This window comes from Glossina fuscipes, unplaced genomic scaffold (assembly GCF_014805625.2).
Source record: "Glossina fuscipes isolate IAEA_lab_2018 unplaced genomic scaffold, Yale_Gfus_2 1, whole genome shotgun sequence".
NCBI classification, from domain to species: Eukaryota; Metazoa; Arthropoda; class Insecta; order Diptera; family Glossinidae; genus Glossina; species Glossina fuscipes.
Window position 1 is genome coordinate 44,588,268 of NW_023998415.1, and position 16,577 is coordinate 44,604,844.

General features: G+C 33.4%; 1 protein-coding gene across 1 annotated transcript in view; it reads left to right on the top strand.

Moving 5' to 3' along the window:
- LOC119631821 (MOXD1 homolog 2) overlaps positions 1–16,577 on the top strand; it is a 30,718-nt gene that overhangs the window by 6,691 nt on the left and 7,450 nt on the right. The window contains exons 3-9 of the mRNA XM_038024342.1: positions 6,398–6,673; positions 6,925–7,110; positions 8,059–8,257; positions 11,344–11,513; positions 11,965–12,127; positions 13,876–14,011; positions 14,940–15,108. Coding sequence (XP_037880270.1) covers positions 6,398–6,673; positions 6,925–7,110; positions 8,059–8,257; positions 11,344–11,513; positions 11,965–12,127; positions 13,876–14,011; positions 14,940–15,108 — 1,299 coding nt within the window. The remainder of the gene's footprint in view (positions 1–6,397; positions 6,674–6,924; positions 7,111–8,058; positions 8,258–11,343; positions 11,514–11,964; positions 12,128–13,875; positions 14,012–14,939; positions 15,109–16,577) is intronic.

Sequence of the window (16,577 nt, forward strand, 5' to 3'; positions counted from 1 at the left end):
TGTATGTATGTATGTGTGTGTGTGTGTGTGTGTGTGTGTGTGTGTGTGTGTGTGTGTGTGTGTGTATGTGTATGTGTTTGCATGAGCATATGAATACGTGAAAGGATATGTAAGAATTTATAATATGTGTCATTTGAGCAAATGTTACAAATTGATTGAAAATAAATTCCTTTTTGATTCTATGCAACGAATAAATGATTGAAATAATCAGGTTTTCGATATTATATCGATCCAATTGCCAAAATTTGCCCGCAGAGTATGAAATGAAAACAAGAAGAAGCCTTTACAAGACACAAATCAAATGCAATCAATTTGAGAGCAATGAAAAGTGTCAACATTAATATTTGATTGAGGCCAAAATCGTATGTTTACACAAATGAGCCATGTTATTATTGTTTTTGTTGTCTTTTGATTTTTATTTTTATTTTTCATATAAACGAACTCTTAAAATATCGCATTGAATTCATTATTTAAATATGTTTGTGTAGATGACGCTTACATTCACCCACTAACTTTCGACGTAAACAAAGTTCAGACAATGTCTTTAACACTTTAATAAAGCACGTACGATACAGACAAACAAACACGCACACCCGCACACCCGTACACCCGCACACAAATATGCAAAGAGATACAAATGTAAACGTACATTAATAAATATGTATATCTATGTATACACATATCCATATCTATATATATTTATGCATGCATATACATGCAGAGCATAAGCATAAGCAAACGAAGCTTGGAGCAGCCGACAAATATTATGTGAAGAGTAATAAGACCGTAATAGTTTTGTATTATATTGCGTTGACATTTTGTAAGTATATATGAGTGTGTTCTTGTATACATGCGTACATTGAATGCGTTGATATATATATATATATATATATATATATATATATACATGCATATACAAAATTTATGGTAAGTTTCGGGTAGTATTTTGAATTCCAATAAAAGTCTAGCAATGATTTTATGAAAATGTCTGGCTGTTGAACGTCTACAAATGTATGTATGTATGTATGCATGAGTAAGAGTAGAGGTATTGTACATGCATTTCTCTTTTTTATACATTTTGCATGTATATGTTTACATGTACTACTATTTTTTTTTTTTTTTTTTTTTTGAACAACATTTGCTTTAATTTGTTCGCAAACTGAGTTTCGATACAAAAATCTGTCGCCGAGAGAGTGACAGCATTTAATTAAAGTTTTTTTTTTTTTTTGTTTTTTTTGTTTTTAATACGATGGCCTCTTTTTCTTTTCCAATTTAAAGCAGATAAACTCATAGGTAAACAGAATTCCCACCATTTAATAATTTTATATCCCCCATGAAGGCCGAAGTAGCCTCGCTGTTCTGTGCTCCCCTGGCGCGCACGGACTGCACATAAATTTGGCAAATAGAGATGACCATTGGGTGAAAGTTTCCTTTGTATCACTTTTCATTCTTTTTTTTTCTTGGCAGTTGTACGAAGAATAAAATATGTCCCAAAAAATAAGTTTATGTTGCATTTTTTTTAATACTGGATTTTGCGGAAACCTATCAACTTAATGGGTAAATGTTGTAAATTCTCACAGTCGCAAAAATGAAGATAGGAATCTGAAATTTGGCGCAAACACTCGTCGATCGATTACGAATACGAGATCGAAAGATGGGTGTGATGTGCTCACATACTTGCCGCCCCCATTGGAGAAGGAACTAAAACAATCTCGGCAAATATTGACACTTTTTTCATAACTTCCTGTGTAACTTATGATCCTATGAAGCTATATATTTTTTTTAATTTTTTTTTAAATCCATAACATAGTTATTCCCTAGGGTCACTTTCATATTCAGTCCAAAAATCGTTGCAATCATTTTTCACAATTAGTAAGAAAATCCAATGCAATCTGCGCTAGGAATCAATTGGCAATAAATTTGAAACAAGTTCGAATTAAAATCTTGGCGTTAATTGTGAAATTGTTAGTAAATCGATTAAAATCACTTTTGCACCGGACATGCAATTAGTTCTGGACAACAAATTGATAGTAGTAGTTTTCCAGAAATACACCCACGAAATCGAAACTCATAGATGAAAATTAAAAAAAAAAAAAGAAGAAAAATTGTCAGTGTTTTCCGAGATGGTTTCCGTTTCTTTCTCAATTTTTAACAACACAATTTTGAAACAAGAATTTTGAACCTAATTTTTTTTTTATATAGACCTGCATTTATTTCCCCAATAACACGACTAACACTGGTAATAATGTCACTGAGAATTTGTGCTTTATTAGAGTGAAGCAATCACTAAACATAACCTCAAAGAAATAGTTCAATGATGTCATATCGCATGACCTCGATGGCCGGCTCATGTCGGCATTTCTGGAGATTTGCACAATCATTGAATTTTTCTCTCAATAAATTGATTATGTCAAGAGATCTGTGGCATGTTGCATTATCTTCTTGAAACCTGAGCCATTGCTCCTTGAATCCATAACACAAAAAATCAGTAACAATATTTCTGCACCCTTCACCATTGACGATAATGGCAATATCATTTTCAATTACCCATTAAGTGCGGGTTGCACTCAAAACATTCCAATTATATTCGATTTTTCAATTAAATTATTGATAGTAATGAGCTCTGTAGATCGATTATGCTGACCATAAACTTCTCATACCAAGCGAAATTCAGCCTAACATAGTTTTTCATGGATTTTAATAGATTTTAAAAATTTTCTAGTCGCTGTGCAAATAGATGGTATGACGTTTACAAAATGTATACAACACTAATATAATAGGATGGATCGCCCTGCTAGGATAGAACTTGGAAAGAAACTTCGTTATCTTTCGTCTCAGCTCGACATGCGGACGCGTGGAAATTAGAAAATATTTTAAGCGCATTTTTAAACTTACCACGCCTATGTCAAATTTCCGATTTCTATATAACTTTTTTGGTTCATTCATTCCATAATCGTACGCTGATCAAAAGTCTACTTATTTTGCCAAGTCTTTCATGCGTTTAATTTTACCTACTCGAGACGGATATACAAATCTTCTCCTGTCTGTACCCTGCTCGTAAACTTTTGTTTTTGCTCAGTTCTAAAGTTTTGCGATAAAATACCGTAAATATCTCAATAGAGTATCGAAAGGCTTTATCAGACAGGACTGCTTAATCGACTTTAAGGCATGTCTTATTCCGTAGAACGGCGCATAAAGAGTGAAATGAAGTCATTGCCGATACAATTTCGCTTTTTGCTTTTCTACCTTTATTTGGCCAACGACCACTATGAAGTCTAAAAGCGAATTGATTCTTATCAAAAAGGTTTTTATTCTTCATTTATCGGGACGTTTGCAATGATTGTAATTTTACATCAATCCATCTATTGTCTGATCAAGCCGATGGGATCTCACATAGAAAAGTTGATGAATTTTTTTCTATTAGGAAACACCTTATCTTCTCTATCATCTTGCTATCATGGAGATCTGCGAGCTAAAGTGAAATTGAAAGTTATGTTGAGGAAATTGGCGGACATCTGTTACGCTCGGCACTTTTGCTTAGTCATTAAGAAATGTCTGATAGCCTGCATGACTTTAAGTGTCATGTTTCATTTCTTAATTGTTTCTCGGCAAGGAGAGAAGGAGAGAGAGGCAAAGTGTCTTAGTACGAGCAAGTTCTTGATGCAAGCAAAGGGTTTCGCTGACCTTCACCTAAAATTATATACAATGGCTTCGTAATATTATATAAGTCTGGCAACTCTGTCGCGCGGTATAGTCGTCTATATTTTGCTTCGGAAATTAATATTTTAATTTTTTCTTGAATTTCGTGGCTATTCTGCCATATAGTGTTTAAATTTATAATATATTAATTTGGGGAAAAAGAAATCCATTATTTTTATATGAACTTCAGGACTTTATTTAACATGCTTCGGATTGTCCGATTTGGGTCAAATATGCACCATTTTGTTGTATGATTTGTTGCCATTTTAAAGGTAACTTCAAAATGCCTCTCTCATAGAAGTCCCGGTCTCTATTTGCAAAAAACTCTAGTAGTCGATTTTCACAATCCTCCCTAGATTCCAATTTTTTATCAATAAAAAAATTTTGCAATGCAAGAAAAAGATGATAATCGCTTGGTGCCAAGTCCGGACTGTATGGCGGATGCATTAAAACTTCCCAACCAAGCTCCCGAAGTTTCTGGCGAGTCACTGTAGATGTGTGTGGCCTAGCGTTGTCCTGGTGCAACACGACACCTCTCCTGTTGGCCAATTCTGGCCGTTTCTGGTTAATCGCTATCTTCAAACGGTCCAGTTGTTGACAGTAGAGATCAGAATTTAGCGTTCGGCCATATGGAAGCAACTCCAGTCCCACCAAATGCACAGCAAAACCTTCCTGGATCGTTTTCGCACAGGGTTATCGTATGTGATCCATTTCTCATCTCCAGTCACCATCCGTTTAAGAAATGGGTCTATCTCATTTCGTTTGGCCAAGGCCACGCAGATGGAAATTCGATTCTTGTTGTTTTTTTCTGTTAATTGGTGTGGCACCCAAACATCGAGCTTCTTTTTGAATCCAGCTTTGTGTAAATGGTTTAAAACTGTTTTATGGTCGATTTTTAGCTCCTGGGCGATGTTACGACTGCGAACATGCCGGTCAACTTTGATCATTTCTCCGATTTTATCGACATTTTCGACTACCGGCCTACCTGTGCGAGGTGCAGCTTTAACATCAAAAATTCCTGAACGGAATCTACGAAACCAAAATTGCACATAATTGGCTGTTACAGTATCGGAACCATAAACACCATTCACAATTTTAGCCGCCTGGCTTGCATTTTCGCCTTTGTCAAAGAAAAACTGTAAAATGTACCGAATTTTCTCTTTGTTCACTTCCATTTGTAACACGCTGTAACTCACAACTGAATGCACCAAACAAAAAACAGCAAAAGAATTTTTTTTACTGCAAAATGTCACCTTTCCAACGAGCATATATCTGAAATTGTTTGATCGATACTTTACGAGAAATCTATCAGTGCAGCCATTTACCGAAAAAATAATGGATTTCTTTTTCCCCAAACTAACACTTTGAGAAGAAAGTGAGTGAATTCAAAGTAAAAGAAATATTTAAAAGAAATATACCGCTTCTCTAGGCACTTTATCTTGGTTAAGCTTAGTCAGTGTAAGTTTAATTATGAGCTGGTCAATCCGCTCAGAGTCGTTTGCACGAACCTAAATAACGTCTACCACTTATTCTCGTTATCGGACTCTTTAAAGTCCATTAAAGCAACATTGCTTAATACGCGCGATTTACCTATGTCGTATTTAAAGTAGCTTTTATCCTTAAAAAGTCGTTACGTTTCGAAAATGAATTATTGTCAATTTATTATCGGTTGCCAGGCTTATGCATGTTTGCGATGGTTTAGGGATTCATTTGCAATTTGGTCCTGTACCGGTTGTAAGTATGGCCCTATGCTGATAGTGTACATGCTTTTTTTTTTTCTTCTTATTTGTTTTATTATTTTACTTATACTAAATTTTATTATTAATTAATATAAGTTTTGCATTAAGAGCCAATTGAACTCGACTGTTATTTGTTTAGTTGAGTTTCTAGTATAAGTAGAATAAATAAATAAATAAATAAATAAACCGATCTAGAATTCCGTTGGCTTATACACGCCTAGAGCGCAATGAGCTGCGCAACACTTAATTCAATGCTGTCCAGTAAAACAACCACAGCCGGCCGTTAAAGCCGTAGGGACATCTGTTCTCTTCCACATTGAAGTAATAAAAGAAGACGAAGTAAATGGTATGCGAATGCCAAACAAAAAAGGTGCGAAAGTTAATAATCAAATCTATTGTGCAATCATCATGATTTTTTTATAATGGTAAGTCAATGGAAGTTGTTTCCAAGCTAGATATGCAACGTCTTTTGTCTATTACAATATTAATCGACTGTTGGCTTCATTAGAATATATGAGTATGAGCCAAATTAACTGCGAAGCGCCTACGTATAATCATTCTTTTGTCCAACATTTTCCGAATCGAATTTTTCTTCAAGTCCATTCAATTCTTTGTAGATTATTAAGGCAATTCTTATCCTTAGTCAGCATAATCTTAGTAGCAAATCCTGATCACTATGCTATGGAATGACTCTACGCTTAACTGTGTTTGGCAAGCGCAATATGATTGATTGTGTGTATGCGTGAATATGTATGCGTGAATGTGTGTATGCATGTATGTATGTATGTATGTATGTATGTATATGTATGTGGATAGTCATCTTTCAAAACACATATCCTTCGCATCCATATAATTGATTTTTAATGAAAACAGTTTGAATTATATCATAATGTATATAAATAACTTTGGAGTATTCTTTACATTGAAAATTTTTAATTTCGTTTATATAATTGCAACAGAATGATACGATGCGTCTATTATACATGTACAATGAACGTGATCCACCGCATGGTTCCGTCAAAGCTGGTCATTTACCTAATCCTGCTAGCTCGTTTCGACCTTACAGACCAATAGTGCTGACACAGCGGCCTCATATTCAATTCAAACACGAAGAATATGTACGTATACTGGAACTACGTAATGAAGATGTTGAACTGCCCGGTGCTGATGAAACTTTAATTTGGTGCAAAACATTCAAGTTAGATGATATGAAACGTAAACATCATCTAATCAGGGTGAGTATGAAAGCGCAATGAACGCAAACATAAATTCGTACAGCTGATGAGACCCGATAACCACACACTGTATTATGCTATTAATTCATATATTGCATGTGCGTATAATGCACAATCATGATGATGATAATAATGACGATTACGATGACGACGACGACGGTGATGATAGTAATGCATCAATGGTGTATATCTTTTTCCTTTTCTTTTTCATTTTACTGCTCGGCATTCTATGAATGTTTGAATGACATCAGTACGAACCCATTTACGATTCACCGGCCAGCGTGCATAACTTACAGCATATAACGTTGCGTGAATGTCATGGTATGCATCAGGAATTGGAGGAAATGGCACGCGAACAGGGCAGACAGTGTATGGGCGCCCGTGATATACCATTAGCGTGCAATGCTATTGTTGCTTCGTGGTCACGAGGCTCTAATGTAAGTTTTTGTAATCGTTGCTCTTACTTTTGTTGTTGCAGTTATTATTATTAGTGTTTCGACCATTAGAACGCAGCAATACATCATTGACTATCAGACGAATGCAAAATATGAAAAAGACATTTTGATTCAATTCCACCAGCTCAAGCTGGAACCGCTTCCCAAGCAACTAATCAAACAAAAAAGAAAAAAAAAAAACACAAAAAAAAACTATATATGTAAAAATAAAAAAAATTAAAAAAATGAAAAAATTAAGCTATGCTATTGAATAGCGACCACAATCCCCTCTATCTAGCAATAGTACCCATTAATATGCCTTCAACACATATATGTAGCCAGCATACAATGTGATTGTATTGCCTGCAACATCATCATGACAAATTACTCTTATGCACAATACACGCACATGCACACGTACTCATATGCACAATGACATAAACTATACATTTTTTATACACACGCGGGCATATAAATACGTATAAAGGTATATATAGTGTGTATAGATATATGGGATAAAAAGGATTGCAAAGTGTACGCAACGTAACGCAACGCGCTATTCATGCCATTCGCTATAAAAAGCTTTTGTTGCAATAAAAATTCTCATCTTTCAGCAATAACGAGATGTCTACGACAACCAATTTAAACATATGTGCATATGTATGCATAAGCATACGAACAGGGACATGCACCTAATGCACACAAATAACTATAACTATACTATATATATATATATATATATATATATATATATATATATATATGCATAAAAACATGCAGCATATAAATCTATAAATGTAGCAACAAACATGTAACGTGCATTTGTGTGTTATTACATTGACATCCTTTATGTACAATAAGCGCCTGCAGCAATTATTGTTATTCTACTGGTTTGTATTGTTTTTGTTTTGTTTTCACTTTTTCGTTTTCGTTGCTTTTCCTATTTTATAGAGTTTCACATTCCCAGACGAGACCGGCTATCCCATGGAGTCTCGTCAAGCCAAATATTATCTAATGGAGACACATTACAACAATTTACAGCCTGATTTAACACAATTACATGCCAACCGACAAATGGCCGACAATTCCGGATTAAAAATCTACTTTACTCATGTTTTGCGTCGCCACGATGCTGGAGTACTTTCAATAGGTGAGTAATGAATATATGACAATGCTTTTACGTCCATTACGTTAATTGAAGGGAGCTATCAAATAAATGCATACACTATCTTACATACATGTGCATGCTTACATAGCTTACCTATACGCACTTAATTCACAAATTCATACATTCATATATATATATATATATATATATATATATATATTTATTATGATTATTAGGTACTATATATACATACATACATATATATATATATATATATATATATATATATATATATAATGTAATCTATTTTATGCGATTATAACATATATTTTAACATTCACTACTCAACATTTGAGTTACCGTTCCTTTCAACATTAATTAATATCAAAGGATTAATTGCTACAACAAGGTTTACGATATTTAAAAGCTTCTTCAACCGTAATAGAAATAAGTACTAAATGCACTTAGTCATTACGTTTAGTAAACATCAGGTAACATAAGGTAACAGGAGCCAAAAACTCAAAGAAAATCAAAAAAAATTTGCTTTTATCGTGATTCACTTCACTGTAAACGCCTGCTTGTAGGCCTTTATACGTCCGTTGAAAACCAAAACTTTACACGATTTATTTTTGAATTGTACCTTTTCCTTTGGCAAATTTAATGTCGATGAAATTTAACAGCTAAACACCAGTTACGGTTATAGACATTATTTACTTTAACATCCATATGATCACAGAGATGAAACGTTATGTTTAAGATGCTCTAACCTTCCAAATTATTACGCGTACATACAATACTTCTCTAACATACATTTCGCAAAAAGTACTATACTGCATCGAAACTGAATGCATTTAAAATTCCTACGCTCTATATATCGTAACTGTATAGCAAAAGTACTAAGTCATCGTTTTTTATAAACGTAGACGAAATTTCAAGCACAATACAAAGGAATGGATTCCTTTCATTTTTGACACCTGCAAATAATATGCAATACAGATATTATAAAATGTATATGGCTTCGATAATCGCATGATCTGGAATTGTTTTCACTCTGTCGGTCCATGAAAATCCATAGGATGTACAATATAAAAAAAAAAAAAAAAAAAAAAAAAAAAAAGAAGGAAACTTGACATCTGTGCTCTTGATATTAATGGTCATAATCATAAATTATGAAAATGTGAGCATGAATGTCTGTTCACAGTCAGTCCTACAATAACTAAAAAAAAACATACATATATTAAATCCTAGCGTAGTGAAAACATATTTGAAGAGGTTAGCCGGACAACCCGAAAAAGCCGGACAAGCCCGATCATCATATGCCCCACACTATTAAATTTAATGCAATTCTTCGCCTCTCTGTGTCATAAAATATCTTAATGCCTTATGAGGACTTGCTTTTCGCAAGGCAATTCCCTATAATAGGACGGACCAGAACTTACCGCAATATATTTATTTTCCATTTAAAATCATCAAAACAATACAAATAGAAACCCATTAACATGCGAAAGGCTATTTTTTCTAAGACCATTTAGGCGGAAGGAGATCCACTAAATTATCCTAGCATGTTCAAATTTTCGAGATTCGTTTGGTATCCTAAGTGGTAGGCATTTAATGACATTTTTAAGACAACACTTCATGTGGAGGGAGGGCATAAAAATGCCTTAATTTTTGAGCCTAATCTTGTTATCGAAATATTTTGCAAACTCCAACCTAATAAAGGGGCGGTTATTGGACAGACGGATAAATTAACAAAACTTGGTTAAATCGAATTTTGCAAATTATTGCGAAAAGATTGGGTATAAGAAACGATAGATCTATCTCAAGTTCTTCTGAGTTTTACAAACTATGAGAGAGAAATTATAACTTGAACTATGACAGATGTCAATCCAAAAACTCATAAAAATATATTCAGTGGCAATGATTCGATATTAAAATTATCCCTTCCAATTAGATGAGAAATTCCCAATTAATGATGTACTTCTTGGAATTTTAATTCATCGATTACACCTTACGAGCAATACAGGTTCTCCCTTGTGAAGGCTATGATTTTCTTAGTGATCTATCAATTGAAGCAATCATTTTGAACAAATTTAAGTTATATGCTATTAGAACATGCGGTATTGACATGCCCCCAATTGCACGAAAAATCGTAGATGTTCATACATGAACATAAGCAAGCATCAAATATCGCGTTCGTTATTAATTTTTATCGAGATTTTTAGTTATTGCACGATGTGCGTCAATGATGTTGAAGTAAAGTTTTAATGTGACGCATATATGAAAAAGGAAATTAAACGAGAATTTCAAAAACAAAATTCTGAACGCTTCTGAAATGCAATCCTCATAAGCGCTGTATGGTTGAATGCAAGCAAAAAAAAAAAAAATATATATATATATATGTTTTTCATAGATGTAAATAATATTCAATAACTATTTGAATAATTTAGCAAAACTTTATGCATGTTTATGTTTATAAAATAAATATGTTGACATAACATAGGCGCACACACATATATACATATATACATATATACGTATATGTACATACGTACATTCCCACATATGTGTATTTATTTATCAACGGCAAACAAAAATTGAACATAAGATGCACAAACGCGCACTACTCAGCGGCATGTGTTGGCAATAGACCAAAATTTTGTGCAACTTGACCTGGAATCTGAGAAATTTTCATTTTGATATTTGTGTCAACGATATGCGGTGTGATGCAGAATAGTTTGTGTTTTTTTTTTTTTTTGTTTTTTGAAATTCATTGAAATAAAATTTAATTAAAGTACATTTCTTAAACAAGATCTTAATTAAATTTAAAAAAAAAAAAAAAAAAAAAACAGCAAAACAATAAAAGCAAAATCGTACTAACATTGCAGTTATTATATCATTGTTTTAACAAACGGTTTATAAACTGATCCTTGGGAATATTGCAATTTCTAAAGGTAAATGCACACACACACACACACACAGGTCGAAACAACAGTAAAACAATTTAACATTATATGCTCTCGTTCAGAATAATTCAATAGATATCATATCATCTCAACACAAATACTATGAAAAATCCGCTTAATTTCATTTCAATGTTTATGTGCATTACTTATTATTATTATATATAGGGATGGATCCCAATTGGCGTCATATAATACCGCCGGGGCAGAGTCAAGTCATCTCTGAGGGTCATTGCATTGAAGATTGCACTGCATACGCCTTTCCAATGGATGGCATACACATATTTGCGGTAATGATGCGCACTCATTTAATTGGAAAGGAAATCAAACTACGTCAGGTTTGTATAGCAGCTGCACGAGCAGCATCAGAAAATGCTCTTAAGGTGTATACATGAATTGTACATATGTATGCATGTATAACTGCAAGCATATGAGGACACATATATAGCTAATAATGTCAACTATCGGTCGTATGTTGTCAAGTCAGGAAACAATCAACATTTGTTTCACTTGTGTACACAGATGATGGCCGCAATCATTCGTATATATATAAATACATATATATATTTTATATATATGTATATATATATATATATATATGAAATATGTCGATATCTTCAAATAAAATATATATATATATATATATATATATATAATTGTCCTTTTTATTTGTACATTGCACGTACACATATATGATATGTCTGCAGTTTTATTGAAATTCACATACTAGTCACGATGGAAACAAAACGTAAGCGCATTATAATAGTAATGAACAAATTTATTTTGTAGATTCGTCAAACCGAAGAATTGCCACCAATTGTTCACGACAGCAATATAGATGTCGCCTATCAGGATTTTCGACGTCTAACGGCGCCCGTACGAGCCTTACCAGGCGATAGACTAATAGCTGAATGCATTTATGACAGTTCGTCACGAAAAGCAATCACTCTGGGTAAGTAGGTACCAACTAAACTTTTCGTTTCTTTTCAAATGCATTCACATTTACGTCCCATCCCATCGTCGGTAAACATATTGTCAGAATGCATCTGTATATTAAATTTCTCATAATCTTTGCGACATTTAAAAATTTTCGAAAGACTTTTTCTCTATCACATATACATCTCATATAGAAGCAGACGTTCTATACGAGAAGTCTGCAATTATGGCGATTTGATAGAAATTCCAGAGAATACATTGACACATTGATTGAAAAATGACACATTTACGACGTGAAGGATTAAAAAAAAATTACCTTTCATATATTGTAGTAAAATGTGTACAACAACAACAACAACAAAAAATTAAATTTCTTTATATTTTTCGTTATTTCATAGCATTAGCTTTACGTCAAATTTAAAAGCAAAAAAAATAAATAAATAAATAAGCAAAAAGAGGCAAATTTCAATTGCAAGATCTATTCTGAGCCATTTTAGCGATCAACAAAATTCGTTTAAAGTGACGAGAAGTACCAAGTCTTTCTTTCCATGATATATACCTTCTGAGGTAGTTTATCTTTCTTGTTCATTCCGTTACTATCTATGTTATTGCCGTAAGGTAATAAAGTCTGTCTGTTTGTCTATACGCCAGTCAGTTGTTAGTATTGTTGATGTCATTGTCATCATCAGTTTCATTGTATGTCACTGAAGTCAATTTAAACCAACTGCTCCACTGAATATTTACTTATTATATAAAAATGGAATAATAAAAAAAAAAAAAAAAAAAAAAAAAAAAAAAAAAAACGAGAAGAAAAGGGATAATCACACATAAACAAACAAACACACACACACACATATATATATATATATATATATATATATATATATATGTATGTGTAACCCACCAAGCAATCATCATATTCTCTGTCCACCAGGTAATACACAATCCCGCCATAGCAAGAATAAGGGAAAAAGCAAAACCAGAATATCGTAGAAAATGCACTCGTCCATAATTTCACTTCCATTTCACATTGAAACAATGTGACTCTCTGTTCGATGTTCACTGTTCTGTGTTCAGTGTTCAGTGTTCAGTGTTCAGTGGTGTTGACATTTCCTTTCTTTTTGTTTTTATATTTTATTATTACAATAAAATATGTACTCATGGACGTTTTTATATGACGCGGTACAAAAATCCTATTTACCTTTGTTTCCCTGGTTGTGATTTTGTGCTAGTTGTCGTTCAAATTTAATTTTTTTTTTTTTTTTATTTGCTTTATATGTAACCGAGAATGATGATTGTGGCACCACACCCTACCTTAACTTTGCGGAGACGCTTGGATAGCAACCATAGAAAGCTTTGAGAAAGAATTATAGTTTACTTTTGTTTTCTTTTTTCATTTAATTTTTTTTATTTTGTTTTTTTTTTTTTTTTTAAAGCAATTGAAAATCACTTTCTACATCGCAACCCATGTTCATTGCTGACAATGAGCTGATGATATGTCAGTGTATGAGTCATGGGTATCAGGTTTAATTTTGTATAAATAAAATAAATCCCCTAAGAGATATACGTATACAAAGGGTCGGTTCTAACCGACTTTAGTTAAAATTCTCACTTGTTTGTATTTCTTTCTTTTTGTTTCTTTTTTTTTTTTTTTGTTTTTTTTTTTACTCTTTTGATTTGCTTTGCTTTGTTTGTTTCAATGTTTGACTCTTTCTATTCCTGTTTCGTTTATTCTTCTTCTTCTTTTTCACTCATACATTAAAGGTGGCTTAACCATGAAGGAAGAAAGCTGCATTGTTCTGATGCTTTACTATCCCCGCCAAAATAAGCTAACAACCTGTCACTCGCTTCCGAGCCTGCCAACTGTACTTCATTCGTTGGGTATTGAGCAGCTGGCGACGTAAGTTTCCACATTGCATTAAAAGTAACTTTTATTGAAATGAAAATTATAATAATCGTGGTGATGAAGTGAATGAATGATATAATGAACTATATATATATATATATATGTGTGTGTATGTGTGTATGTGTGTGTGTGTATATATATATATATATATATATATATATTAGGAATTTTAGTTTTACTTGCACGTCATGCTATAACCAACAGTTTGCCTGTTCTTTGATGATATTTATGCGGGCGTATAGACACTATATTCATAGGCATATATATATATATATATATAAACTTACATATAACGCATACAAATACATATAAATATATATGTATATATATATATATATAAATCAATGAAGGTAGTATTCCTTGCAAATGCAACGTAATTAGGTCGAGTCAGTATCTCATTATTAAACTGAAAAACTTGCTACATAACTATTGAAACGATGATGAATTTAGGTTAAAATATATTACCAGTAGTAACGTGAATTTTAGATCGTCTCCTGCTCTATTCCCCTTAACGTTTCACTGTTTCCCTTTCCATTTATTACTCTTTCTCTCTAACACTCTTTCACTTAGTTCTCTCTCTCTCTCTCACTCTCTCACTCTCGTTCTTTGTCTCATTTATCCCACTCCTCATCGCGCGTTCAACTCATTTGCAAAAAATTAATGAATGAAAACAAAACCGAAACCGAATAATTTTTCCACTTCAAACTGAAATTCGGTTAAACAATCGCTTTTCAATTTTTACATACTATATACAATAAAGTTCTGCATTATTTTTGAAGCACAAAAATGGGAAAAAGTTTTAAGAGTTCAATCAAAGCAAATAAAAGCCATAGTTTTTCATCCTTTCATTTAGTAATTAGTTTTTAAATCTTTTATTTATAAAATGTATGTTTTTCTTTTGTTTTGATTTAAATATTTTTAGTGACTCAAATCCTGTACTAATATCAGCACCTCCCGAACTGGCTGGCATGACATTAGAAGTTCGACTTTTATCATATGACTGGCGAAATCAGTTTAATGAATTTCAAGAGGCCACGCGAAAAGGTTCATTTAAGCCACTCTGCTGGGGCGTTAAAAATCGTGTAGTACCGGTAAGTATTAATTTGAAAAAATCTCAAACGAAAATCTATACATCATACGTCATTAAAAAAACATAATTTTAATTGTTGTATGAATTCGAACTTCATCACAGCACTATTATCAATGCATTGTCTGAGGTTAATTAGTTCTCAGTTAGTAACTGAGAGCAAATATGAAATTTACAAGTCCTTGATTTATCGAGGCGAGATTTTCAAAGTCAAAGTGCTGGTGGTTGCAATAAATTCCGATAACTATCAATTTTGCTACATTCGCTGAAGTCTAGCGTTCAATGGCCAACTTTCTAAATATGCAAATTAAAGATTGCTATTACCATGTACCCTATCTTACACGAATGCATGTAAAACCTACAAGGACTTCATCAATAAGTACATGTCGTCATTTTCACGATCATTTTGACTAAATTGCATAGAATCGGATCTTGGACAGAGACTCATTTAAAAGAAAAAGTCGTGAAGCGGTGAGGAACTCTTCATAGGCAAACGCTTAATTGAGTTGAACATTTGTTTTCGTCTCACCGAGCAGAGTGGCTTAGGTGAAAATCGAAGCGATGTATTTGGGACAATAACCAAGCGCAAGATACCAAACAAACTTGTTATCGCGAGCGATTAATATGAAGAACTCGTACCCCATATAGCGAAATTCGCTTAAGCTTTGCAATTTTAACCTGGCATGTCTCACCCTCGTCAATGCTGGCAGCAGCACTCTTACTTTTTGCGCTTAACACGCGTTTGCATTTAGATAACTTATCGTTTAATTGGACGATGCCTCCTGATGCCTTAAGATGATACCCAAATATGGATTGATTAATAGGTAGTCTCACTTCTCATTCAAACTTTGCGGGAAAGAAAAGAGAAATACAGTGCAATACATTGAACAAAGTAACTTCGCAGCACATTTACTTATAACACCTCCATTGAATTGTGCCCAAAAACAAATTGCAAACAATTATTCGCACACCTAATACAAAATGATATATTTCGGCCCTCATTTAGATGAGACAGTTTCAGGGAAGAAAAGTGTAAGAAGCCAAGTGCTGTAGGGTGCATAATGATTAACATTTGAAATTTGTCTTGCACTAGACAGAATGAACAAATGCAAACTGAAAGGCAATATTTAGTTTAGATAAAAATGAGAACACATTTTAGCAAGAATACGAATCGTGTACGAATTTATCAAACAAAGCGCAATTAACGATTCGCGCCAACGCGATTCATTCCAACGTGAAGTAAAAATAAATCGTAGCTTTCAATATCTCTCAATTCTCAACCTGAACCTAATAGCTTACTCACCTTCTTACGCTTCAATTCATGTATGCGGTATTCTTGCGAACTCAACCAATGTTGACGGCACGTGAATACGAATGAAAAATCGTGGAGGGGGGGGAGGGGGGTAGGGGGTGGGGGTGGGGAAGTGAGGGGAGAGGGAAGGAAAGATACAATTTATTTTTACTTCACGTTGG